The following is a 26,563-nucleotide window of genomic DNA, read 5'->3' as shown; positions in this document are numbered from 1 at the left end:
GCAGCAGAGGCAGTTGCAGTTGCATTTGCCATTATGTTGTATCTCATGTCTTTGGTCTGTTATTACTACTGATGATGTTGTCTTCTCTTCCATTGTTCGCTGTTTATTCTTTTAGTATCGCGGGACTTTTGCATTTTCCTCGTTTTTTCTTCTTTTCTTCTTCTTGTATTTCTTTATCTTGTATTTCTATTATCACACAACTTTGTCTTTATGGAGATATAACACCTCATGCATCAACATAGTCAGACTTTTAAAATCCACATCCTGGCACATACCGCTGTACACACCAGGGATAAAATATTGATTTGTAAATGGTACATCACCTTTTGCTACAGTATTGCCTTCACTTTCCTCTGATGCTTTTATGCAACCCCAATCGTGTCTCCAGTATTTCTCTACTAACCCTTGTTATCTCCACCTGTCAGACGAAACTGCATCCTGGCAGACGAGATGGGCCTGGGAAAGACCATCCAGTCCATCACATTCCTAGAGGAGATATATCGTGTGGGCATTAAAGGGCCATTCCTCATCATTGCGCCGCTCTCCACCATTGCCAACTGGGAGCGCGAGTTCCGTACTTGGACCCATCTCAATGTCATTGTCTACCATGGAAGCATGGTCAGCAGGCAGATGCTCCAGCAGTATGAGATGTATTTCAGGGATGCACAGGTAAATGGACAAAGATCTTGTTGCCTTTTTATATTTACAGTACGTTTTGTGCTCAGGATGTTAGTTTTCTAAGCACAAATACGCTGCACCTGCTAGTGGCCCCTAGATAATGCACGGCACATAATACATTATACATTTCTTGTACATTTTAGGTTTACAGTCGTTATAGAAGTGTAGCTATTGCTGTTTGTATGTTTAAAGAAAAGACACTGCTGTGTGTTTTGTCATCACAGTGGTTGTTTTGGCCTGAGTAAAACCTTAAGTAGCCGGGCAAGAATCAGTCATGGATACAACCCATTCAGCTTGTCTCACATACCTAACACAAATAGAATTGGAGGATTGAGAGGCCGTTTAGTTCACCCTGACATACCTAATCTTTCCCTTTTTAAAGACAGACGAGCAGAAAGCAGCATCGCTGTGCTTACTTTCAGACTGGAAAGCAGTGATTCAGTTTGATTAAAATAATCATAGTGCTTTTTTGAAAACAGCAGCACTGTCAGCAAGATGACGTCCTCTGAGTAATCTAATGATATGTTTGAAAACAGGAGGCCTGTAAACAACGATAGGAGTCGGAAACTGAAAAGCCAGGCAGAATGCGATTACCATGTGTAACACAAAGCCTGGGACTCTGTAACTAATGCAGCAGACTCACTTACCACAATGTTTCTGAGGCAAACATCACCTGTAGAGAGAGAAAAGCGAGCAGCAGTTGAAGGATAGTGAATATCTCAGAAAAAATGTTTCCTGTAAGGAAAAAGGTCTGTTAAAATAATGGCAGAAAATGTTTTTTTTGTCATTCAGTCTCTGTACACTTAAATATTGCCACAGATTTTACATAGTTTTATGAAGCCCATGATTTCTTACTGTGTTGGGTAAGAGAACATTTTTATGAGTAAACGGTTCATGGTACTAACATAGCATATAACAGGATTCAAAGAAGTGCACATAAGCAACAGTGAGTAGGCTGCTAGGTAGTTAGTGAGCCTTAGGCAGAGGCTTTCTATGGTTGGCAGGCCATGTGATGTGTCACAACAGGCAGTTAGAAGCTCTTAGTATTCAGACGAACCGTAGGAAGAATTAAGGCAAACAAGAGCAGAGCTGAGCTGCCACCAGGCTGTCTCCCAGGCAGCCCGTGATGTCATAGCAGCCCCCAAGGGGAGCTCTCTGTCAGCACTGCTCAGGCATATCAGAGAGAGAGGCTCCTCTACAGCAGTCTGTTGGTTGGCTGGCTGGCAGGCTGGCTGTGGGAGGGGGTTATTTGATAACCGAGTATCCCTTGAGAACTGTTGTCAAGGCAATAGATACAAATGGAGAGGCGGGATGAAGAAAAGCTTCCCCAGACAGACAAACAAATAAACAAACGGCAAAGACTCAATAGCAGGTGTGCACTCATGTCCTGGTTATATTGTAGATAGCTTCATATCACGAGGTGCGTTTTAAGATTTTAAGCAAAATAATAAAGTAAGTCATGTGTTTGCTGTCCACAGCATGAGGCTGCAAGTTAGTAGGTTTCTAATGTTAACAGTTACATTCTCATTATATTCTCTCAGAAAACAGCTATTTTTAATGACAGTACAGTACACATTCTGCATCATTCAAATTCAAAAGACTACGAAGCCAATATTTTACACTCCTCCACTTGTAGAACAGACCCAATTTCTTGTGCATAAAAATACAAATGTCATCTCTTAAAAATGTGAATATTTGTTTCATAAATAAACCAATTTGACAGTTTGTCTTACGTCTCTCCCCTTTTTTGTCTTAAGGGCCGTGTGATGCGAGGTGCCTACAGGTTCCAAGCCGTTATCACAACGTTTGAGATGATCCTGGGAGGCTGTCCCGAACTCAACGCCATAGAGTGGCGCTGTGTTATCATCGATGAGGCCCACCGCCTCAAGAACAAGAACTGCAAACTGCTAGAGGGCTTTAAGCTCATGAACCTGGTACATATACCATCAACTTACAGAGAGATACGTAAATAAAAGCTAATCAATGGCTAATCAATAAATGAGACTAAATCATTTTCATCTTGTGCTTATTGTTCTCTTTCAGGAGCACAAGGTCCTGCTGACAGGTACTCCTCTTCAGAACACAGTGGAGGAGCTCTTCAGCCTCCTCCATTTCCTGGAGCCGGCACGCTTCCCCTCAGAAATCACCTTCATGCAGGAGTTTGGAGACCTCAAGACTGAGGAGCAGGTAAGTCCGCAAATCGAAAAATACATCGAAAAATGTGTTGCGACATTGTTATTTTTTGTGAATATTCTGATTTGATAATACAAGTCAGCAATCTTCATGTCACATGATCAGGTCAGACAATGTTAGAGCTTCTGGTGCCATGTTTTGTCACCTTAATGTTTACAATTGTACAGATAAAAAACACAATGTTTAGTGTTGGTGAATGTTGTGACTTGTCTCCTCAACACACATTGCTGCTCAGATACAGTATAAAGATCCAATGAGTACAGATGGAACCCTTGAAGTGGGGCTTTTTCTAACCAGGCCACAGTGACATTTTGTACAAAATACACACACACACACACACACACACACACACACACACACACACACACACACACACAAACCCCACATATGGTGGATAACGAGCACAGATAATGGGGTATTATGCTACTTGTTGTTGGACTGTGTTGACACGATTGCTTACAAGAAAAAGGCCTTCTATAATACATATTCCGTTTTAGTCAGAAGCAATAAAAAGACACTTGAGGAAAGAAAATTAAAATTGGTTTGAAGTGTGGGACTTGTGCTAAAAATTGAAATATTTGAAACAGCTAGTACTCAACATGCGATACTAAATCGAGAAGCTCTTTGTGCCAGTGGGAATGTGAAATCCTTTTTATAGCAAAAGTTGTTGCTGCTGTTAAGAGGTACGTTTTGAACACATAACATAACTGATGTTATACAATGGCCAATATGTGTAATAAAAAAAAATAAAAAAGAAAACTGATTGGGTAAAGCTGGCCCACTCATGGGGGTCAAGTAGTAATAAGCTGTGATGCTCTACTGTTCACACAAACTCATGATTTGGGAAATGTGGTTCTGCATCAAATGAAAAAAAATACAATCTTAACACTGGTTTTAAAACTAAATATATTGATATAAAATAAAGACATTCTACACAACTCTACAATCAGATATCAATAACATACAGAATATGACACCATTAGACTTTAATATAAAATAGTATAGATGAGTCTGGTCTGGTGACTCCTACTTTGATGGAGGGCCAGGTTATATGTGTAAGCAGATAGTAGGCATCTGCTGTAGCTAACAGCGCAGTCATAATTAACATAATGTATATTGTGTATTTTAATGTTTTTTTTATTCATTACAGTCATTAAACACAGATTTCACATGTGGTGAAACCTGTTGATTTGTAAGATGGATAGGAAACAAATATCTTCGTCTGATGTTGCATTTTAATCAAACTTTGAATACAATAAATTATTCTGAACTTGGGAATGGAAAATTCTAGCCTGGGAAAACCCTGACGAACTGCTGGCAAATTTAAGATTTGCTCTTCAAGTCCGTCTGGCCAAGAGCCCATTCAAGCCCATTTCCAATTTTTCCAAATCGAGGCACCAATCACAACTGTTGAGGCGGCCTTTACACGATGACGATAGCGCAGCGACAGCAAGCAGCTTTTTGTTTATATTCAACATGACGGCCACCGAAGCGCAGCGACCCGTTGATGCCGCTGTTGCTGCCACGTCACCCGGATCGTTGGTCTGATTGGGTGAAGGACTATCCAATTGCGCCGAGAGGGGTCCGTTGGTGACGCCCCTTTGGAAATGGGCTGTGAATGAACCTTCCCCAGACCCACTCTCATTTACAACTGAGAAGGGTCTGGTCTCAACCAGGCTAGGAAAATTCACTGGAGCATACAAACAAAATGTAATGTCATCTATGACACTGCTGTTTTACATTTTAATCAGAACCAGCACAAGCTCAGCATGTGTAAACCCATACCTGTGTGGACCATACCTACGGGTGGTGATGGCGCAGTGGATATGACACATGTCTTTGGTGTAGGAGACCTGGGTTCGATTCCCACTGCGATACATCAACCAATGTGTCCCTGAGCAAGACACTTAACCCATAGTTGCTCCAGAGGCATGCGACCCCTGACTTATATAGCAATTGTAAGTCGCTTTGGATAAAAGCGTCAGCTAAATGACATGTAATGTGTAGTGTACAATATCCCGTAGCAGTTACTGAATGTGATAACTACAATTCTCTTCTCATCTTTGGGCCCACAGGTACAGAAGCTTCAGGGGATCCTGAAGCCCATGATGTTGCGTCGGTTAAAGGAGGACGTGGAGAAGAAGTTGGCTCCTAAAGAGGAAACCATCATCGAGGTTGAGCTCACCAACATTCAAAAGAAATACTATCGTGCCATCCTAGAGAAGAACTTCTCTTTCCTGGCTAAAGGAGCTGGCCAGGCAAATATGCCCAACCTGGTCAACACCATGATGGAGCTGAGAAAGTGCTGCAACCACCCCTACCTCATCAAAGGTAGGATGGTACCTTTTAAGGCTAATTATAGGTTAACATAGTTAAATATAGTCCAAATGTATAGTTGTGCTCTTGGCAGGCAAAGCAGCAAAAGGTCTCTACAATTTCCTGTTTAGTCTTCAGGAGGTGTCGTTGACTTAAGATTTAGGTGTTCACTATAATTTGATACCTCAAGTGATTGTTACATCAGACCCTGTATACTGGTAGCGTTGCCTTAAGACAGCCATGAAAATCTCCACAGATTTTTGAAGATATTGCATATGCACTGAATCTGTCAAGTGTATTGTTTTTAATTAAACCACAGTGTCAGTGGTGCAAAACTTCAGGACCCCTTTTTTAGTATATTATCTTGAAATTATAACGTATAACCTTAATATTTGATATGCTACACAGGCATCTAAAAAGTTGACAATCAGAGATAGATTGTTAAAGATGCACTTCAAAAGTTATTTTTCGTGCACTTGTACTGTCAAAAAATGAAAAAAGCTCTGATCTTAATTAATGGACATTGGACATTAAGCGAAATAAAATATTGTAGAAAAAGCATAAAAGGACAGAGGGCACAGGGTGCTTATCTTTTATTTAGTATTTTTTATTTTATTGTCCATGCTATTCATGTGGATTTTCTGTTTTATCATCCTGTTTGTGATGTATGTGAATGTTGTGTGTGATGTCTTAAGCTACTGGGACCTTGAATTTCCCTTTGGGGATCAATAAAGTATCTATCTAGTATCTATCTAAATGACGTGGTTTTGCTGATGTATCCATGTTTTTGCAATGTCAGGGGCAGAAGAGAAGATCCTAGAGGACTTCAGGGAGGTGTATAGCCCCACTGCCATCGACTTTCACCTGCAAGCTATGGTGCAGTCTGCCGGGAAGCTGGTCCTTATTGACAAACTGCTGCCCAAGATGAAGGCCGGAGGGCACAGGGTGCTTATCTTCTCTCAAATGGTGCGCTGCCTGGACATCTTGGAAGACTACCTCATTCAGAGAAGGTAATGGTGACAGATAATGAAGAGTTGATTCGTTAAAGCTTAGACTTAAGAATTCCTACACAAGTCTGAAAAAGTGGTTTTAATAATGTTAATCTCTCGAATATATCATGCATTTCAAAAAACGTCAGACAAAATCAGCTGTTACAAGTTATGCAGTCAGTATTAGCCTACAGTCCATGACAAAAGTCTTGTCGCTTATCTAAGTTGTAGGAACAACAAATGCTAACTTGTCTTGTAGTTGATCAATTGGAATTGAAATTATATGAAAGGCAAAGGCTTCTGGATTATGCTTAAAACCAAAATAAAGTCTTGTATCATTCATTGAGTTTTATCATTGAATTAGGACAGAGGTCAGATTTGGCTTGGACAAAAGTCTTGTCGCATACAAAAATACAGTAATGTACGGTAGAAATTATACTTTATTTTGAATACACAAACATGCTACAATAACATCAGAGCATACGTAAAGTCATGGTGCCTTGGAAAAAAGAATTAATACCGTGTATGACTCCGATGAGCTTGGAGGACTACATCCATACGTCTCGACAATGACTCAAATAACTTATTGATGAAGTCATCTGGAATAGCAAAGAAAGCAGTCTTGCAGGACTCCCAGAGTTCATCAAGATTCTTTGGTTTCATCTTCCAAGCCTCCTCCTTCATCTTACCCTAGACATGCTCAATAATGTTCATGTCTGGTGACTGGGCTGGCCAATCCTGGAGCACCTTCACCTTCTTCGCTTTCAGGAACTTTGATGTGGAGGCTGAAGTATGACAAGGAGCGCCATCCTGCTGAAGATTTCCCCCTTCTTGTTGTTTGGAATGTAATGGGCAGCAAGAATTTACTATATACTTCAGGCTGTTGATGTTGCCATCCACTCGGCAGATCTCTTGCACACCCCCATACTGGATGTAACCCCAAACCATGATTTTCCTCCACCAAACTCACGTTTTCTGGCTGAATCTTGGGTCCATGCGGGTTCCAACAGGTCTTCTGCAGTTCAATGGATGATTCATCAGAAAAATCAACCTTCTGCCACTTTTCCACTGTCCATCCTTTCACCAAGCTGTGGGCCTTTTCAAATGCAACATGATTTTTTAGTTGTCTTCTGTTGGTGCTGGTTTGTGAGCACTAATTTGGCCATGGAGACCACTGCGTGAGAGAATACGACAAACTGTTCTTATAGATACAGGGGTTTCTGGTGACCAGTTCTCATGTAGCTCTGCTGTAGGTGAAAAAAGGCTGGCCCTGGACTGTCGAAGCAACAAACGGTCCTCTCGAACAGTTGTCTTACAGGGTCTGCCTGACCTGGGCTTGTCATGAACTTCACCAGTTTCTTCAAATCTTTTTCTTATCCTCTCTACTTGACGTTTGGATACATTGAAGATGTCTGCCACCTCAGCAGCAGACTTGGTCTTCAGGCTCTTGATGATCAGCACTTTGGTCTGTGGTTGAATCTTTGGCATGTTGTTGTGAGAGGTCAGGTTGCACTTCACATGAAGGTCTGGTGTGCTGGAGTTCTTTTTATACACACCTGGGAATGTGTTACTTACAGTATTTGTCACAGGTGAAGCTCTAATCTGTGATTGGTTGAATCATTTAAAGACACGACAAGACTTTTGTCCAAGCCATATCTGACCTTTCTGTCCTAATTCAATGATAAAACTCAATGAATGATACAATACTTTATTTTGGTATAATTAGCATAATCCAGAAGCCTTTGCCTTTCATATAAGCCATTTCTAATTCCAATTGATCAACTACAAGTCAAGTTATTATTTGTTGTTCCTACATTTGTGTTAGCGACAAGACTTTTGTCAGGGGCTGTACATCATATAAAACACCATGCACATGAAATGCAGGAATTAATTAAGTTCTGGAAAAACATGTAGGCAGTGTGTAGTATGTAGTTACATTGTTCACTAAATGGCTTCTGTCATAGTCCATATTGGAAGGCAAATCAACAAGTCTTTTTTTTCTTGTCTTTATGAAACATTTCATTGTTAACTTAGTGCTGCTGCTGCTCAAAAATGTAAAGTCACTCTCATCCTCTGGCTTTATTAGGTCCGTTATGATGCAAAGGAAGCACCAAGTCGTGTGCACATGACAGGCAGGATTTAGTGGTACAGTATACTGGGAACACTCAGTAGCTGCGAAGTTCCGGCTATGTTGTAAAGGATGATCTGACTCCTCTGGCTGCAACTGGTTAGGGGCAGCATGTCTATAGTGGTGTGTTTTAGCATTCAATACATAATGGCCAATTGCCAGTGAGATTTAGCAGCAGCCTTAGTGATTAAAGGTATGGAGCTTCATCACATCAAATGAGTCAAAACAACCCATCCACTCATCCATCCATATCCTGTTCAGGGATAAAATAGGCTGTGACATATCATAGCATGCACTAGTCAATAGGAAGCATACAAACAAACATAATATACACATAACACATAAACAGGCAAACACAAATTCCCCATAGGTGTGAGTATGAAAGTATCTGGGACTGTTGGAGGAAACTGTAAATTGACCTAAGCAGTTGCTCCTATTGGAACATTGGAAGTAGTAGTAGTATCACACCATTTTGACCAAATTTCCTTTAGCATTCTAACTATATAACGTCTAAGCTTCACAAAGGGTAATAAATACAGTAATATCAGTCTCCAAAAAGATAAGTCACAGGATTTTAGGTATTTATTTACTTAGGAAGAATCTTTTGTTTGTGTCTTTGCAAAATGTATGATTTGTAGGCTTGTAATTAGAGCGAATGGGGAAAAAATCAAGCCCTTGTTTCCTCAATTACAGAGCATAGGGGCAGCTGATTAAGATGATGGACAATAATTTGGACTTATGGGCAAAGAGCTTCTATATACAACCTAAGGCTCTGCCAAAGTACAACATTGCTTTGAGAATCAAAGCGCTCTCACCTTGTTTCCCTCTATGTGTGTCTGGTTCTAGCTGTGTCTTAGCTAATGCCCAAAAGTCCTCTCAAAAGCTGAAATGGGGTGAGTGGTCAGGAACATTTAGCAAGACAATTATGGGGAACGGTTTACAACTAGCTAGAAGGGTTAGAATTTAATGGTATTTAGGAATTTAATAATTAAAGATACAAGTTTGGTTTTCTGGTTTTCATCTTTGTCTTTATTTTTGTTCTTACGTCTCCCAACTCTCATTCCACAGTCTTTTCTGTTTCATTTTCCTGACTCTTTTGTCTCTTTGTCCACCTAAATCCTTTCGTTGCTCTCATGTTTCTGTTTCTTCCTTTCTCTCTCTTTGGTCTGGCTTCCCACCAGCAGCTGGAGCAGACCCTAAACTATTGTAAACATGTGAGGTGCTGCGCAGCACAGACCTCAGACAGGGTTCAGCAGCAGGTTATAGAAGCCCTCAGGGCTCCTCTACATTAGACAAGCCGGAGTTTCTGAGGCTTCTCCTGACGAAGTGGATTACCCCTGGGAGGGCAAGGGGTCAGATTGTGGGAGGGAATGAGAATGGACACAAGGATGAAAGAACATAACCTCTCCTTGTAAAAAAAAAAAACTGTTTTATCTATCTATCTAGCATACAGTGTCCCAGGAAGCAAAATAAAAGTAGTTTTTTTTGGTAAATATTTAAAGACCCAGTCCATAAGTACTTTGGTTGAGTTAAAATTTGTTATTAAAAAAAAGCTCACGTCACTAAATCAAACTTTTCAGGAAAACACAAACATGAACACAATTTTGCTGTTTAAATAAACGTTACCTAAAGCTGAAGGTGAATATCTTGCAGAATGAGCCATGTATTTAATGAGTGCATATACTGTACATGCATAATGGGTCATTTTTTTGTGTTGCAGGTACTTGTATGAGCGAATAGATGGCCGTGTTCGTGGGAACCTGCGGCAGGCAGCTATCGACCGCTTCAGTAAGCCTGACTCGGAACGCTTCGTTTTCCTTCTGTGCACAAGAGCTGGTGGCCTGGGAATCAACCTCACAGCAGCAGACACATGCATCATCTTTGACTCGGACTGGAACCCGCAGAACGACCTGCAGGTACGATACAACCACACACACAAACTCACTTAGCAGTAGATGCAACATAATGCTGTAGATTTGTACCATTAGTGCAGGCATTAAAGAATTTTGGCACTCTGATAGTTATCTCTGTGTCTGACATCTGCTCGTGTAAACACTTGCCAACAAGACTCGAAAAGTGCTTTACACCACTTTTGGTGTCCAAATCAAAAACACGTATACGTTTCACAACAAATGAATCATTAAAGATCAGATGATATTTGGGTCAAACCAAAGATATCAAAAGCTTCTATTTGTACAAGTAGTACATTTTACTCAGTTTTTTTTTTTTCTTTTCTGCCCTTCACAGGCCCAGGCTCGCTGCCATCGGATCGGTCAGAACAAGGCAGTGAAGGTGTACCGTCTGATCACCAGGAACTCGTACGAGCGAGAGATGTTTGATCGCGCCAGCCTCAAGCTGGGCCTGGACAAAGCAGTGCTGCAGAGCATGAGTGGCCGAGATAACAGCCTGGGAGGAGGCGCCGGGGGAGGGGTATGTTTGAGAATTGTCCAAATGGTCTGGAATAAAAATGGGGAATGAAATCATTTAGTCATGTAAACTATATTTAGTTCATTTTCAAATCGAGTTTGTTTTAAAACAGTGCTTGTGATGAATACCATCCGTTTTACGAGTCATGACATTTTTCATCTCATCAAATTATTACACAAACCTGCTTGTTTGTGAAACAGAAAAAGCCAGGTGTGGCAATGTGCACATGCAAACATACAACAGTGTTTACACTTTTATTTTATTGTGACAAAACTTGTCATCCTTTTTGTTATTCATGTTATCTTTTTAATGTACCTCTACCACACCAACTAAACTCGTGTAACAACCATTTTTTCCAGTTCATTTATGGAGTTTTTTTGGAACTTGACTCTAGTTTAAGCAACTCATTTAACAGAACACAATTGCAGACACGTTTCTTACACTCACTAACTCAGACTTTCCTGTTGTCATTGGACAAGAATGAGTGACGTTAAAAAAAATAAGTCAAAAGACTGCTTCCGGTGTCTTTCCGACAATAATAAAAGCCAACAGTTTTTAATATCAGTTCTGAATGACATCAGGGGAACACAGTAACAGATGGCAGACAACAACAAGATGCCAAGCAATGAAAAAGAACCGTTCACAAACCCTAAAACTTGAAACTTGGTCTTACAATTTCCACTTGAAGTGTAACCGATCCTATTAGAGTCTAATCTTGTTGCGAGGGAGTGTGTCAGCAGTGTGTGAAGTGTGTAGGTGGATGTTTTGCTGCAGTTGGTGTCCTCTGAGAATTAACAGAAGTATAAGGAGGTTGAGCTATTAGCAGGTCTCCACATCTGGTCTGACTGAACATATTTGCATAATAAACATCTGCTTGGGTTAGATACAGGGCTGCTGATGTTGTCTGTTACACAATTCATTTATTTCCTTTTTAAAATTGTACGGTTTTGCAGGTATTTATGTTTGTATTGTGCATTATACTGTATAGTACTAGCGCAATGCCTGGTTCCCAGTATTTTTTTCCAGAACTTTATCGTGTAAATTCTCACAAACATCTGACACAAAATGCAGTTCCAAAACGCTTGGTTTTCAGTATTGCTTGTTACACCTTCCCTGATTCAGGCTCCCAGATTGGGGAGCATAGGGGAGACGTTCCCTCCAGGGCCGATACTCTTTCGGGGGTTCTTCACTTTACCGGCAGTATTGACAAAGGATGAAGCAACTGTGTCTTGATAAGCTTGTTGTTTTAGTGTTCACTGTTAACTCACTTTACATCGTCTTTGCTATCTTTTTCCTCTCGTTTTCCTCACAGCCGCACTCATACGCTACTCTCACTATGGCACCGCTTGCTCTCCTTGCTCGACCACACATGCACTGACGTCACTCACTCAACACACCTGCAATTCTCACTCTCACTTACACTTCTCTTGTAACATGCTGCTTGCAGCGTGGTCGGGTGGCGTGCCCATTCGAAGAGTTCTCGAGAACAACTCATCCGATGGTATTGCATTTTTGTAGTGCCTTTCTACCTTACCAGACAAAGCGCTTTACATTTGTACAGAGGCTTGTAGGCTCTCTGTTGGTAGCAGAGCCGGTGAACCGCAATCAATGAGCCGTCTAGGAGATGTAGCAACTCCCCACCCCCGCTGCTCTGGGGAGTTTACTCCCCAGAGTTTCTTTTTTCGCCCATACGCTCTGCGATGCCCTGCAGTGTCCGGTTGCATCCTGCTGCGTCTTGCTACGTCCACCCATGCTCTGCTGTGCCACGCTACATCCTGTAACGCCCTGCAGTGCCCTGCTATGACATGAACTACTACGACTACCATTTGTAGTCACTGTTCCATTATCTTTATTGTGACTATTATTGCCACTGTTCATCACATCCCCAACCGGCACTGTCAGACACCGCCCACCAAGAGCCTGGGTCTGTCCGAGGTTTCTTCCTAAAAGGGAGTTTTTCCTCACCACTGTCGCATTAGCCACTGCTAATGCTTGCTCTTGGGGGAATTACTGGAATTGTTGGGGCTTTGTAAATTATAGAGTGTGGTCTAGACCTGCTCTATCTGTAAAGTGTCTCGAGATAACTTGTTATGAATTGATACTATAAATAAAATTGAATTGAATTGCTGTACAGGGCCTTGCGACAGCGTGCTGCGTGTGACGTCTTTTGCGCATGGGGGGATCATTTGAAACATATGCACACATACGCACAGAGTCCTCGATTTATAGTTGGATAATGTTCCAATACTGTTTCATTTTGCTCCTCGAGGCCATTTGATATTCAGTTTGGTCTTGGTCATTTATTTGTATTTGTTGTGTATAGTTTGTTGACTCTAAATACCGTTCTCCTTCTCACCTCAGGCAGTGCAGCAACAGCAGCTGTCTAAGAAGGAGATTGAAGATCTGTTGCGACGTGGTGCATACGGGGCCATCATGGATGAGGAGGATGAAGGGGCCAAATTCTGTGAGGAGGATATCGATCAGATCCTCCAGCGCAGGACAAAGACCATCACCATCGAGTCTGAGGGACGAGGATCCACCTTTGCTAAGGTGAATAAAATGGATAAACACAACTGCTCTAACACAATATGTAAATGTCTTTACCCAGTCCTCACTATGTAATTAGGTGGACAGCTACAATTAAAATGTTACAGGTCACTGGCAGTCTTTGATTTTAAACCAGGAGCAGCTCATGATACAGCATACAGGAAATGGCAAATAAGATTATGGTTTGATATGATTCAAATGTCTGCTTTCAGGCCAGTTTTGTGGCATCCGGAAACCGCACAGACATCTCTCTGGATGACCCCAACTTTTGGGACAAATGGGCCAAAAAAGCTGACATTGATATGGAGATGGCCAACGGCAGAGTATGTACTTCACCACAAATAATAAAGGGCATAATTAGGACCTAACTTATAAAAACATTTTGCATATCACAAATATATAATTGCTGGACATCCAGTAAGGTTGCAGCCTTACTTTATCTGTGTTATAGACCTTGAAAGCCCTTTGCTAAAATTTAGTGTGCCCTCCATTCCCTCGCTACAGAACAGCTTGGTGATTGACACTCCTCGTGTCAGAAAGCAGACAAGGCCGTTCAGTGCCACCAAGGATGAGTTGGCAGAGCTTTCAGAGGGCAACAGCGACAGTGACGACACCAAACCTAAACTCAGGCGAAACCATGACCGCCTGAACAGCTATGGACGCACAGAGTGCTTCAGAGTAGAGAAGAACCTGCTTGTTTATGGGTAAGATGATTAAAATAGTTTAAGCCATTAAACCATAGCAACTGTCTTGTCCATAGGTAGGAATGAACTGGTGTTTTAAAACGGAAACAGAAACCTAACTAAAAAAATTGTAATAGGATACAGGAACCATAAATCTATTCGTCCTAAGATCCCTAACTGTATGAAACTAATGCCAGTTATATACAAACGAACAAGGCTGTCGTCACTGTGATAGTAAAGCCATGCACATGTTGAGTTTCACAATAAAGGTGTCCTTCAAGTAGTATAGCTTGACAAGTGTGATACTTTTAATCTTAAATTTGGCTTTTCTCTTTCGTTGTCCAGGTGGGGTCGTTGGAAGGATATTCTCAACCATGGGCGTTTTAAGAAGCAACTGACAGAGAGGGATGTGGAGTCCATCTGCAGGGCCCTGCTGTCTTACTGCCTGGTCCATTACCGTGGAGATGACAAAATTAAAAGCTTCATGTGGGACCTGATCGCCCCTACTGAGGATGGACGCACCAAGGAGCTGCAGAATCACCTGGGTGAGTGGACTTCCAGCCTACATTTAACTGGCCTTATCACAACACGCAGTGGGATTTAGGAAACAATTAAATTTCCTATACTGCATCATGACTCTCAACCTACTCTTGTTCCACTAGGTCTGTCTGCTCCAGTCCCTCGGGGCAGAAAGGGTAAGAAAATGAAGATCCAGTCCAGCTCTTTTGACATCCACAAAGCTGAGTGGCTTAGGAAGCACAATCCAGAGCACATGCTTCAGGATGACGGCTACAAGAAACACCTCAAACACCACTGCAACAAGTAGGTGTTTCCTTATTCCACTTTACATTGTATATGCAACATTTAAAAAAATGTGGCTTACACTTTAATCCAGTTCAGTTTACATGTAGTATGACACTTGAGATATATATATATATATATATATATATATATATATATATATATATATAGATATAGATATATATAGATATAGATATATAGATATATATAGATATAGATATATATATATATATATATATAGATATATATATATATAGATATATAGATATATATATATATATAGATATATATATATATATAGATATATATATATATATATAGAGATATATATATATATATATATATATATATATATATATATATATATATATATATATATAGAGATATATATATATATAGATATATATATATATATATATATAGAGATAGATATATATATATATATATATATATATATACATACTGTTATAAGATAAAAGAGACATTTATAATAGCTTATATTCATGCATTTAACTTAATTACTAACTAAAGGTTTAAACTGTGTTTAAACCTTAATGTTATTATAGCAACCGGCAGGTGGTCATTGTTCTCTTCTAGCACAGATTGTATTAGTTTATTTTTAATAGAATGAAGTCTAAGTGTTTGAAAATACAACTTGCACATGTCTTAAACTTAAACTGTGGCATTTCCAAGCCACAGTAATTAGGAGGCACTAAAACATCTATTGGAGCCGACAGTTGACTGATTCGTTAACGGACATGCATCACATTGAGACCAGCTGACTGATACGATTCCTAATGAGACTTCAACCCAGCTAATGGCCGTCATAGATCTCTCTTATTTACAGACAGAGGGAAAAAGATGGCTGCTATTAAAACATGGGCTGTTGAGATATAAAGTCAAATAGCTGGCTGCTTCTTTTTAAAAGGGGGGCTTGTGTCCATAGGGCTTTAGACGCAGAGCGTCCACAGCTTCCATAGAAAGTTCTCCATTGTTTCCCGGTCCAGTTGTGCTGAATCCAGGGATTGTCTGATATGTGACATGCCAGGCAAATGGGGACACAGTCAGCAGGGTTTGCTGACTTCTGCGTTTTCACTCCGAGGACCTGGAATGTGACTGGTGTGGGTGGGGGGGGGTTGACTGGCTTCCTTAACTGGACCGTAAATGTAGGACTTCTACACAGGAATGGAAAGTATCAGAAGTAGAGGGAAATGTCTGATAGTTTCCAAAAGTCTTCATAAGTTTGAAAGACCAACATGTCAGATAATCTGATCACCATGGATTCTTGGTCCTCAGCAAGCAGTGTGCTTGTGCTTTTTACTGTATACATATCAGATATCCTTTACTGCATACTGTAGTAAAGATGTGAAACTCATCAAATCTGCTTTGACATCAAGGACACATGCTTGAGAAGGCACATAGAAATGTCATAGTGTTTGTGTGTTTTGAATCAGAATTACATCTGTTACTCAGTAGCTCCCCTTTACGCTGGGTTTTGATGGATTATTTTCTGTGAACACACCATGAGGGATTGTTGTCATGCCACTCATGTCATGCATACTTGGCTTATTTGGTTCTGAAAGACTGTGTATGACTGTTCTGAGATACTCTGCAGCCTCTCTGAGTAAACCACATCACACACTGACTAACAAAGGCATAGAAGGAGAGTGATGAAAGGCTGTGCTGACAGGCAGAGGAAGCGGGCAGCTGCTCCTGGGCGGGTCCAGTCACACAGGAGGATGGAGGGTGGAGGAGGAAAAGGGAAGAACTTCAAGGCTTTGATTTACCAGAGCTACAAGTCCAGACTGGTCACCACAAACATCAATCACTCCAACAGAAAGACAGACCTGGGAACCCTACAGTTTTTCATTGTCCTTTTAGTATAGGGAATGATTTGGGGCTCATTTATAACAATATTTAGCTGAATTACAGCATAAAAAGATGGAATGCCTGGCATGCTACGTATATTTCAGAGCAGCGGTTCACAACTCTTTTGGTGCGCTTGAAAGAGGAGCAGCACTGTAGAGAAGCCTTGGCAGGAGACAAGGCCACAGGTTTACGATTGAGTGGCTACAAATACAAAGATGTAGAAAGTGTCACAGTTTACTTAGAGGGATGTTTTCACTCTCCTCGTTCTTTTATCAGTAATCTGGCATAAGGTGCCAGACAATTGTGCTCTATGCTGCTAATTGAGAATGAGTTAAATGTTGACCATTTACAGGTACTTGGCAAATTGATTATTTTCCTTATCTAATTTGGTTTGAATAGTAGTTTTAATAGGGAGGTTTTAGGGGCTTCATTGAGATGTTACCATTCTGTAAATAGTAAGACCGCTAATAACTCCACGGTAATAATGCCCCACAGAGAATTTTGCTCTCATGCCAGAAATCCTTAACCTCTGTTTTGCATTTTTCAACAGCCAGCATTACATGATGAAGTAATGAATTAATTGTGTGTTCAGCCAAATTGATTACACAGGACGCATTCTACATCAAGCAAAATCTTAAGGCATGCCAGACGTTCCAGCCTGGCACACCAGTGCACCACAGTTCCCACCACTTCACTGTGTCTTCGCTCAAAGCATGCTGGCTGTGATGTGTAATCATGCATCACAGAGCTAATGTTTCCCCTGTGAGTCAGCCTCTCGCTACCTTGTCAGCCTCGACTTCCCAGCCTTCATCTACTGCCAGAGCACGACCACATGACGACTGGAGAGAGACTGTTGTCTGTTCATTCGGTCCTCGGAGCCTGGCTGTGGAGCTGCCCAGGACTCCCTGTGTGGTCTATACAATAATGTTGAGTTCAGTAAAACTATAATTCGCCAAGTTGATTAATCAAGCTTAAACCTGCTCTGTGGAAGGCCTGTAGCTGTACACACACTAAAATAAAATCCTAGAAAACCGGCATACGTATTTGCATAAAGTTATTGAGTAATGTTTGTGTGAAACGATAGGACAAGGACTATACAGTAGAATTTTAGGATTACAGCTGAATTGTCACACATTTCACTCATTTGCATTGTGTTCAACAGGTTGCTGCGTGCGTGTGTGTTTTGGTTCTGCTCGCTCAGCGTTTGTGCGTGGTCAGGGCTTTGTTGTGACCAGTGGGTTTTCTCTGTGCAGGGTGCTGCTCAGGGTCAGAATGCTCTACTACCTGAAACAAGAGGTCATAGGAAGCCAGGCCCAGAGGGTGCTAGACGGCGTGGACTTCAGGTGAGCAGACGTTGCCTTGTCTTACATACCCTTCCTGCCCTATGTTTTGTCAATGTTAGCTTTTTTCTACAACTGTTTTGACTGCTTGAGACTCTTGAAACACTATATTTAAAAAATATAATACTGTGGATGGTAGTGTGGTTGTGTAATTTATGCCCTGCTCAGCTAACAGTACAGCTGAATTCATGATGTATACAGGTCAGATGGATTTAGCAGCATTAATACACTATAGACCTGGGCAGAGTTTTCCATTGGCAACAGCAGAGTTTCCGTATCAAGGTGAAATAGCGGCTTCATAGATTTTTCTCCCTGAGTGGCAAGTGTGGACGTTAGCATATGGTAACAACCTGTTGAAAGAAGAAACAACTGATTAGACAAATGAATAAGACGTCTGTAGAGCTCCACCTGCTGGTGAAAGATGGTCATGTTTCGTTCTGTTTTCTATTATACAAACCACTGTTAACAAGGAAATTACCATAGAAAGTTAAAAGAGGCTTTTATTGTTTCACAGTTCTCATTTTGTTGTTTCACAATAAAAGCCCTTCATGGCGAGTCGTGATATGTTGGGCCTCCTGAACAGTGGGAAGTGTTTGCATTAACACCAAATTAATAAAGCAAATGTGAGCAGATCAAACAAATTCAGTAAATTAATTAAATCAATAAAGATTCCCCCACCTATTATCCGTCTAAATCTTCTCCTCCTCCTCTTAGTGAGATAAAGATCTGGGTGCCAGAACCTGATCATTCGGAGCTGCCAGCCTTGTGGTGGGATACCATTTCTGACAAGTGTCTGCTGCTGGGTGTCTATAAGCATGGTAAGAAACCCCAGCTCTTACTGTCACTTTTGTTTATTTAATAAGGTAATCCAATTGAGAAACAACTTGTGCCATAAATTTAAAATTAAACTCAACTAGTCTCATCTTTACTTACGAAGCATCTGTGGTCACTTTACAGAAGAGGGAAAAGTCAGTACCTGACATGAAACAACAATCTGCTATGTAACAGTACCAGTGTTTAAAGTTATTCTAAGACTAATTGTTTTAAAAAAGTAAAACATTATTTTAACTAATAATGTATTCTTCACTTTTTTTAGTGTTTAGTTTTCTATTGATACCAGGTGATTGTGGGAAATCATCCAGTTTGTGTATATTGCCTGGTTCCTATCTACGAGTTTCCACACATTATCCTTTGCTAACTTTGGTGTTTGCTTATCTTCCTGTACACTCCCAGGTTATGAGAAGTACAACACTGTTCGTGCAGATCCTACCCTGTGCTTCCTAGAGCGTGTGGGACGACCAGATGAGAAGGCCATCGCTGCTGAACAGAGAGGCAACGATTTTATGGATGGGTCAGTACAAACATTATGTGGTCTTTTGTTTTATTGTGCTTGGTCTAAGTTTAGATATTCTTTTTTAAAATTGTGTCAGGTTGCCAACTGCAAAAATAAAAAAACGTTATCTGTGTGTGTGTGTGTGTGTGTGTGTGTGTGTGTATGTATATATATATATATATATATATATAGGGATGTGGATGACCCAGAGTACAAGCCTGCTCCAGCCCTGCTGAAGGACGATATGGAGGTAAGGCTACCTGAACCAAAGGTGCATGTGGTGCAAGACTGCATCACAGTTGGGTAACCTTATATTCCTGCTATAAACACACACTGTCTTCTCATGCAGGATGACGCCTCTTCTCCTGGAGACTTGGTTGTCACTGACAACGCTGGAGGTGAGTGTTAGATGCTTATAATCCACAGTGGATTATCATTACTATGATGATTATAAATACAGGCTTCCCACAGGCAATGGAAATCTGGAAAAGTTGTGAAATTTGAAGTTAGGATGAAAATGACACATGCATGACACAAAGCAAAACATGGAATGACACTCTCTGGACTTGTATATTACTCTGATCCAGATGCAGCCCCATTGACAGAAGGCGAAACTTCCTACTGGCCCTCACCCTCGGTGCTGACAGCCAGACTAAGGCGACTAATCACAGCCTCTCAACGCTACACCAAGAGCCGGCAGATCCTCCAGATCCACCAGACCCAGACTCCCTCTCCGTCGTCCATGATACTGTCGGCTCCACTCTGCCCGCTGCCCCCTACACTCAACGACACGCTCAACCCCAAGATGGTCGCTAAGATTGAACGGCAACAAAGGTTAGAACGCAGAGCGGATCAATGTGTGGTTGAGAAATAAAATGCATCTTGGAGGTTTTGATCAGTGAGAAGGAATATCAATATATTTTCACTTTCCTCAGGTGGACCAGGCGAGAAGAGGCTGACTTCTACCGTGTGGTCTCCACTTTTGGTGTTGTTTTCGACCCAAACCTTGGCCGGTTTGACTGGACCAAGTTCAGGGCCATGGCTCGGCTGCACAAGAAGACTGACGAGAGCCTGCAGAAATACCTGTGTGCTTTTACAGCCATGTGCCGGAGGGTGTGTCGCCTGCCACCCAAAGAGGGAGGTCAGACATCTACTTGCTTATTCACACATGTACACACACACACACACACACACACACACACACACACACACACACACAGACACACACACACACAGACAAGCCGTCTTTTTTTATACACACCTTAAGTGAAGAAGTCTGGACACATGAAAGATCACACAAAATAATTGCCATATTAGAATATATTATGTATTAATACTTTAATATACCATGCCTTGATGTAACATATACAATTTTCTCAGCGTAATGTCAGTTAGTTGCCAGTTGCTTTAGGTTAGTGCAGTATGACCTAAATTTATTCCTGGCTGTAAATGGTTTTATGCTGGAGAGAGGTCAGTAGCACCTTAATAAAAAGGTGGCTGAGGTAGAGGGGCTGATAAGGTTAATCATTTGTGGAAAGACAAACATAGTGATGTTTAAGCTCCAGGCACAAACAGGTCTTTGGGTTGTCCTGTACTAGAGTTTAGATTCTCAGCCCGAGCCCGGCCGTTATTTTCCGCCACTATCCTCGGGCCGTAGCCCAGGCCGGGCCCTTGATCAAGCATTTTGTGTTTTTTTTTTAATCATTATTTTATTAGCCCAATTGGGTGGGGAGAAAGCTATGCCATAATCAGAAATATTATCTATAGGCCTATAGGCTATATTTAGGCCAAAGTAACAAATGTGTCCAAAAAGTTACACAAGTTGGACTACAGTTAGGCTACAAAATGCAACACGTGTCATGCGCGGAGTCTCCTCCTCTCGCACACATCACACCGGGGCTGCTGGGCTGTATGGTGTAGCTTAAGTGCAACATGGAGCTTGAGGATGTAAAGAAAAAAAGAAGAACAGGAGAATTACCTTTGAGCAAGTTTGGAGGAAAGTCGGAGGTATGGAACCATTTTAAACAAGTCGTGGGCAGTGACAACATATGTGTCGGCTTTGTCGAGTGCATTAGGCTAAGTGCGGCAGGCTGCTTGCCTATGACAGCAAATAAAACGGGGACTTGGATGATGAACAGACACATGAAGCAGGCTCGCTGTGGCAGAAAAGATGATAGTCAGCCTTCAACGTCCTCTTTTGTTACTTCTCCAAGCATGAGGGCGAGGCAAGCCCTCACAGAGAAATGCGTTGAGTTCAAACAACTCTGAATTGTAGTTGAGAACGTCAGTTATAACGGCCCACGTATTAAAAAAGTATCGGGTTGAAATCGGGCTTGGGCTCATAATTCCAGTTAATGTGTCGGGCCGGGCTGGTCTCGGACACAGCGTGCATGGGCTCAGGTTGGGTCGGGCTTGATTTTTTGGGCCAGATCTAAGCTCTATCCTGTACCTGTGGAGCAGCCTTAATTTCGTCTTAAACACTCTCTCTCACACCTCCTCCTTCGTCTTTGTTCCAGACTCTGCAGTGGACCCGTCTCTGACCATCCAGCCCATCACAGAGGAGCGAGCATCTCGTACACTGTACAGAGTAGAGTTGCTTCGCCAGGTGAGGGAACAAGTAATCCGCCATCAGTTACTCTATGAGCGCCTGCCGCTGTGCCAGATGAGCTCTGACTTGCCCGTCTGGTGGGAGGCTGGTACCCATGACCACGACCTGCTAATCGGAGCTGCCAAGCATGGCGTCAGCCGCACAGATTACCACATTCTGAGAGACCCTGAGCTCAGCTTCATGGCTGCCCAACGCAACTACAGCCAAACAAAATCTGCACAGCAGCAATCGCACACATCCACCCTGCTTCTACACCCTCAGTGCCAGGCCTCTAGCTCAGTGTTGACAGGTTCTCCGCTGCCTCCACCCGCGCCGAGAGATGCAGAGCCCAGTGGGGTTGTACCTAAAGTGGAACTCGCCTCAGAGGGGGAGGACGGCCGGGAAAAGCAGGGGGAGAGTTGGAGCCCTCCTCGAGCACCAGCTACTCCCACAGGTCTGGAGGAGAAGCCGGTGTCTGAGATGAGGGATAAAGAGAGGCAGATGGTGGCAGCACGAACCAAACCCCTGACACCCAACTCCTCTGAGAGGAAACCTAAGAAGGCCAGCAAGAGGAGCCGCAGGGAGGCTAGGCGTGGCTCAGAGTCTGACTCAGATGGCTCTTCCTCAAGCTCTTCATCACGCTCCTCTTCCTCCTCCTCATCATCCTCTTCTTCCTCGTCACATTCCGGGTCCAGCTCATCCTCCTCTTCATCATCTTGCTCCTCTGGCTCTTCGTCATCCTCGTCGTCCTCCTCATCCTCTTCAGAGGACAGTGAAAGTGAGGGAGGGGAAGGGAAGAAGAAAGGTGAGAACCTCAAACCCAAACTCTTTCTAATGTGTAGGTGACCAAAAAGAATTATCATTTAGGGCGTTTTCACACCTGACAGTCTGAACCAAGGTCCAGACCAAGGTTCATGTTTTTGTTAGATTGTATACATTTGATCCGGAAAGTTGTGGTTTCACACTGCAGTTATGCAAGCGCACTAAAGAACTATCCGTGACGTCATCACATACGTGCGCTGCGTCTCCCGACAGTTGTAACTGATTGGTTTGTAGACGGGCTTCCCCGTCCTCTCGTATCCTCTCTCTGTCAGAGTTTTTGGCGGCTCTTTTTGTTTTGTTGCGTTGTTGAGAAGCAAGACACGGGAACTTTACTTGGGGTTTGAGGAGCCGGCGCATTTATTCAGAGACAAACTGAAACCTATGCTGTACATTTACTACCACTTAACAAGTAAACTGCTGATTTATTCTCTTCTCTGATAGCCGACAGCGGTCTGCTCTGAGCACATTCACCGTCTCTCTCACACATACACGTCAGCACTGAGCTATTCCTTAAGGAGCTTCCCCGGTCTTATAAAACGATGATAGCCTGCCAGAGCTTCCTGTAATTGGTCCGAAAGTCCGAACCATCCAAAAAGTGTTTTCATACTGCAAACAAACTGAACCATGGTTCAGTTTGGTCCGGACCAAGTCCACCTCTTTTGATCTGACCAAAATTTGGTCTTTTGATCCGGACCATTGTCCAAGGCACCTTTCTCACCTGCAATTTTGGTTCGGACCAAACTGAAAAGTCCGAAAGTCCGGACCAAATGAGGTAGGTGTGAAAACGCCCTTAATGTTTTGTTTGGAGCAAAGACACGTTTCACTCAACTACTAACCATCTAGATAGTTTAAAATAAATATACTATCCACTTTTTTTTTTCTTTGGTTATTCTGCTTCTGACTCTAGAGGACAGTGTTAATAATAAGAGATATATAAAAATGTGTCCAAAGAAGTGAGCATACTTTAAAATGTTTAGGTGTGTTTCTCAGGTCTGTCTCTGTGTCCTGTGACATTCTCAGTGCCGGCAGCAACAACTGTAAAGGGCTTTGATGAGGATAGTGTGGCGTCTTTGAGCACTACACAGGATGAAACCCAAGACACCCATGCGGCCGAGAATGGCATCACTAACAACTCCTCGCATCCTTTCCAGGGAGGAGGGTACATGCTCGCTGCATCCTACTGGCCAAAGGTGAACTACTGTACATGTGTGCAATCCAGTTCCTGTTACTGATACTGTACATAACAACAAAACTGCATGGCTTACAAAGCATCAAATTGAGTATTAAGCTAAGGTAATAATTTGAACATTGAATATAATAAGTATTTGTCTCTGATTACTTTTAATGATGGAAGTCATAGAAACTAATCAATATTAAAAACATGCAGCATAGTGGGGAGAAGGGAAATCAAACTGATACAAGAGTTTGAGTGGGCTGATTGTCTGTGCTGTTTATTCAGGATCGTGTGATCATCAACCGCCTGGACAGCATCTGCCAGGCAGTGCTGAAGGGCAAGTGGTCAGGAACACGTCGGGTCTACGAGCCTGGAGGTGCAGTGGCCTCCTTCTACACCACCAAGCTGCTGGACAACGCCAACAGCCTGTGCGAGGACCCCTCTTCCTCACCACAGGGGTCAAAGGTGACCAAGCATGTTGCAGAAAACAAGGAGTTCTCAGTAAAACTCAACGATGTATGTTGATTTCTCCCTTCCTCCCCTCCTTCCTCCGCTTCGCCCTAATCGTAGGACCCTACCACTTCTGCTGCCATGACCGGTGCTAGCTGCCGCGTTCAGCATGTTTCTCTGGTTCTCTTCCTTCTTTCCTTTGGGTGTGATTAGTGGTTTTGACTGCCTGGCAGGAGGAGAGATTAATTTAATAGCAGCCTTCCTCGTTTTTCCCACACACTCAATTTGAATTGGGCTCTGAGGCTGTGATTACATGAGCACAAATCACTCAGTCATGAGAATATAATAAGGTTCAGTTTGAAGCCTCTCTAGACTGAAGGAGTCTTGCTTATAATCTGATTGAAATGGAGACCTTGGCTGTGGGTGTTCGCTAATATGCTTCTAGGCAATGTGGCTATTAACTTGGCAGGCCTCTGACTTGCTTCCATTTATTCCTTGCTTTTATGTTGCTTTTTGACAAGGATCTTTTCCCAAATTGTATGTTTTTTTTACAAAGCAGACCTTCAGACACCTGCTGCTTCTTACCTGTACAATATGTATATACTGACAGCAGCTATCTCTTTGGCATGGCTTTCCACTACAGTCCAAACTGTGAATAGATTGACCCACTGCCCTAATAGCCACTACCCTCTGTGTGTCCATTTGTCCCAGTACTACTAACAAGAAAATACCTTAAACATATTTGCCTTCATTGTAAGACATTCTTATAAATGAGATAATATGACATAAATAGAAATTCAGCATACCTAGAAATGTGGACATAAGACAAGACAAATTTACTTTGAGCCTTAAATAGCTGGACAGACAAACGGACAGAGAAAGCTCCCTAAACAGTCTGAGAAGAATTAGAAAAGCACAAATTAAGCTAAGGTTTCTCCTTGTTTATAATTTTTTTTTTCTGTGATTATAAATCTTCCTAGGCATATCCAACACCTTTTTGTTTGTCTGTGTGCATAGCAGGAGGGAGGTCTGAAGTTGACCTTCCAGAAACAAGGTCTACCTCTGAAGAGGCCCCTGGAGTCGGAAGAGGGCCCCCAGGCCCAGCAGCAGTACCTGGCGCGGCTTCATGAGCTACAGAGCGCCTCGGACACAGGCCTGGCAGACATCACCAAGCCTCAGTGCAGCTTCCAGACTGGTGTGTTTATTTAAAATACAGCAAATAGAGTGAGACCCCCACTAGATGGCGGCAAAGTATATATGTGGTGACTTGAAGACCACATAGACACTAGCCAACTTCTGTAGCCCTACTCGCTTTGTTTACACAGATATTTAAGTAGAAAATGTTCAGCCTGAAATATATCTGGGGTTTTTCATAAAATACAGTAACTAGAGGTGAAAGTCCTAAAAAGCTTATTTAAGTCTGAGAGTGAATGTGCCTAAAATTTAAGATAATTTCCAGATGTATCTCAAAGCTTCATTACTCTTTAAATTAAAACTTGACACAGTAGTTCACAGCTAACAGTGTGCGTCTTCTGCAGTGCCTCCAGGTCTTACTGGTCAGATGAGGCTCAACGGAGTATTGGATGGCCAGCCAGTGGTTAAGAGGCGGAGGGGGAGGAGGAAGAACGTGGAGGGGATGGACCTGCTCTTCATGAACAGGAGTAGAGTCCCTGCTGTTCCTGATCAGGTAAGCAGTTAACTTAGGAGCTTGTGTGCCATAATAGATATATATGGTACCACAAAGCTTCATATTTGAAATTATGGTTGGTGCTATGGTTATTTGTACAGATTACAATGTAAAATAATAAAGTTAGTTTGCTAAACTTTGCTGTATATGATGTAATGTAAATGATGTAAAACACTTTTTTTTGCTCGCGTATCTCCAGGTGCCTCCAGGGTGGGGTGGTATTGGCCAGGTGGGCATGGCTGTGGCCCCTGTGCCGGGCTTCAGCCAGAGCTCCAGTCAGGTCCCAGCGGACACTGACAGCAGGGTCCCCGTCATCAACCTCAAAGATGGCACTCGGCTCGCTGGGGACGACGCTCCCAGGAGGAAAGATCTGGAACAGTGGCTAATGGAGCACCCTGGCTTTGTGGCAGACACAGGAGCCTTTATCCCTGTGAGTCCATTTTTTCCTATATATTTGTTTGTGGTGTTACAGGAAAGAGAGATTTCTTTCTGGTTATGTTAAAGGTAAATACGTGCGCTGAGTTAACATGCAGTTGAAG

The 26,563-nt window shown here is 42.3% G+C and overlaps 1 protein-coding gene across 11 annotated transcripts in view; it reads left to right on the top strand.

The window, feature by feature from the left end:
* Window positions 1–26,563, top strand: part of chd9 (chromodomain helicase DNA binding protein 9) — an 84,606-nt gene that overhangs the window by 52,819 nt on the left and 5,224 nt on the right. For 6 of the 11 annotated variants that reach the window (XM_031281488.2, XM_031281489.2, XM_031281499.2 and 3 more), the window contains 25 exons: window positions 426–669; window positions 2,436–2,612; window positions 2,722–2,865; window positions 4,947–5,202; window positions 5,987–6,197; window positions 10,025–10,220; window positions 10,552–10,734; window positions 13,093–13,281; window positions 13,491–13,601; window positions 13,783–13,982; window positions 14,307–14,506; window positions 14,624–14,783; window positions 17,885–17,974; window positions 18,686–18,789; window positions 19,205–19,322; window positions 19,497–19,554; window positions 19,654–19,702; window positions 19,892–20,138; window positions 20,240–20,445; window positions 21,821–22,696; window positions 23,704–23,903; window positions 24,173–24,403; window positions 25,355–25,532; window positions 25,876–26,024; window positions 26,224–26,454. In XM_031281488.2, the coding sequence (XP_031137348.1) occupies window positions 426–669; window positions 2,436–2,612; window positions 2,722–2,865; window positions 4,947–5,202; window positions 5,987–6,197; window positions 10,025–10,220; window positions 10,552–10,734; window positions 13,093–13,281; window positions 13,491–13,601; window positions 13,783–13,982; window positions 14,307–14,506; window positions 14,624–14,783; window positions 17,885–17,974; window positions 18,686–18,789; window positions 19,205–19,322; window positions 19,497–19,554; window positions 19,654–19,702; window positions 19,892–20,138; window positions 20,240–20,445; window positions 21,821–22,696; window positions 23,704–23,903; window positions 24,173–24,403; window positions 25,355–25,532; window positions 25,876–26,024; window positions 26,224–26,454 (5,008 nt within the window). The remainder of the gene's footprint in view (window positions 1–425; window positions 670–2,435; window positions 2,613–2,721; window positions 2,866–4,946; window positions 5,203–5,986; window positions 6,198–10,024; window positions 10,221–10,551; window positions 10,735–13,092; window positions 13,282–13,490; window positions 13,602–13,782; window positions 13,983–14,306; window positions 14,507–14,623; window positions 14,784–17,884; window positions 17,975–18,685; window positions 18,790–19,204; window positions 19,323–19,496; window positions 19,555–19,653; window positions 19,703–19,891; window positions 20,139–20,239; window positions 20,446–21,820; window positions 22,697–23,703; window positions 23,904–24,172; window positions 24,404–25,354; window positions 25,533–25,875; window positions 26,025–26,223; window positions 26,455–26,563) is intronic. The other 5 variants (XM_031281492.2, XM_031281495.2, XM_031281493.2 and 2 more) reach the window with 5 other exon arrangements.

The sequence above is a fragment of the Sander lucioperca genome, chromosome 3, assembly GCF_008315115.2.
Source record: "Sander lucioperca isolate FBNREF2018 chromosome 3, SLUC_FBN_1.2, whole genome shotgun sequence".
Taxonomy (NCBI): domain Eukaryota; kingdom Metazoa; phylum Chordata; class Actinopteri; order Perciformes; family Percidae; genus Sander; species Sander lucioperca.
This window is presented reverse-complemented; position numbering and strand designations above follow the sequence as displayed.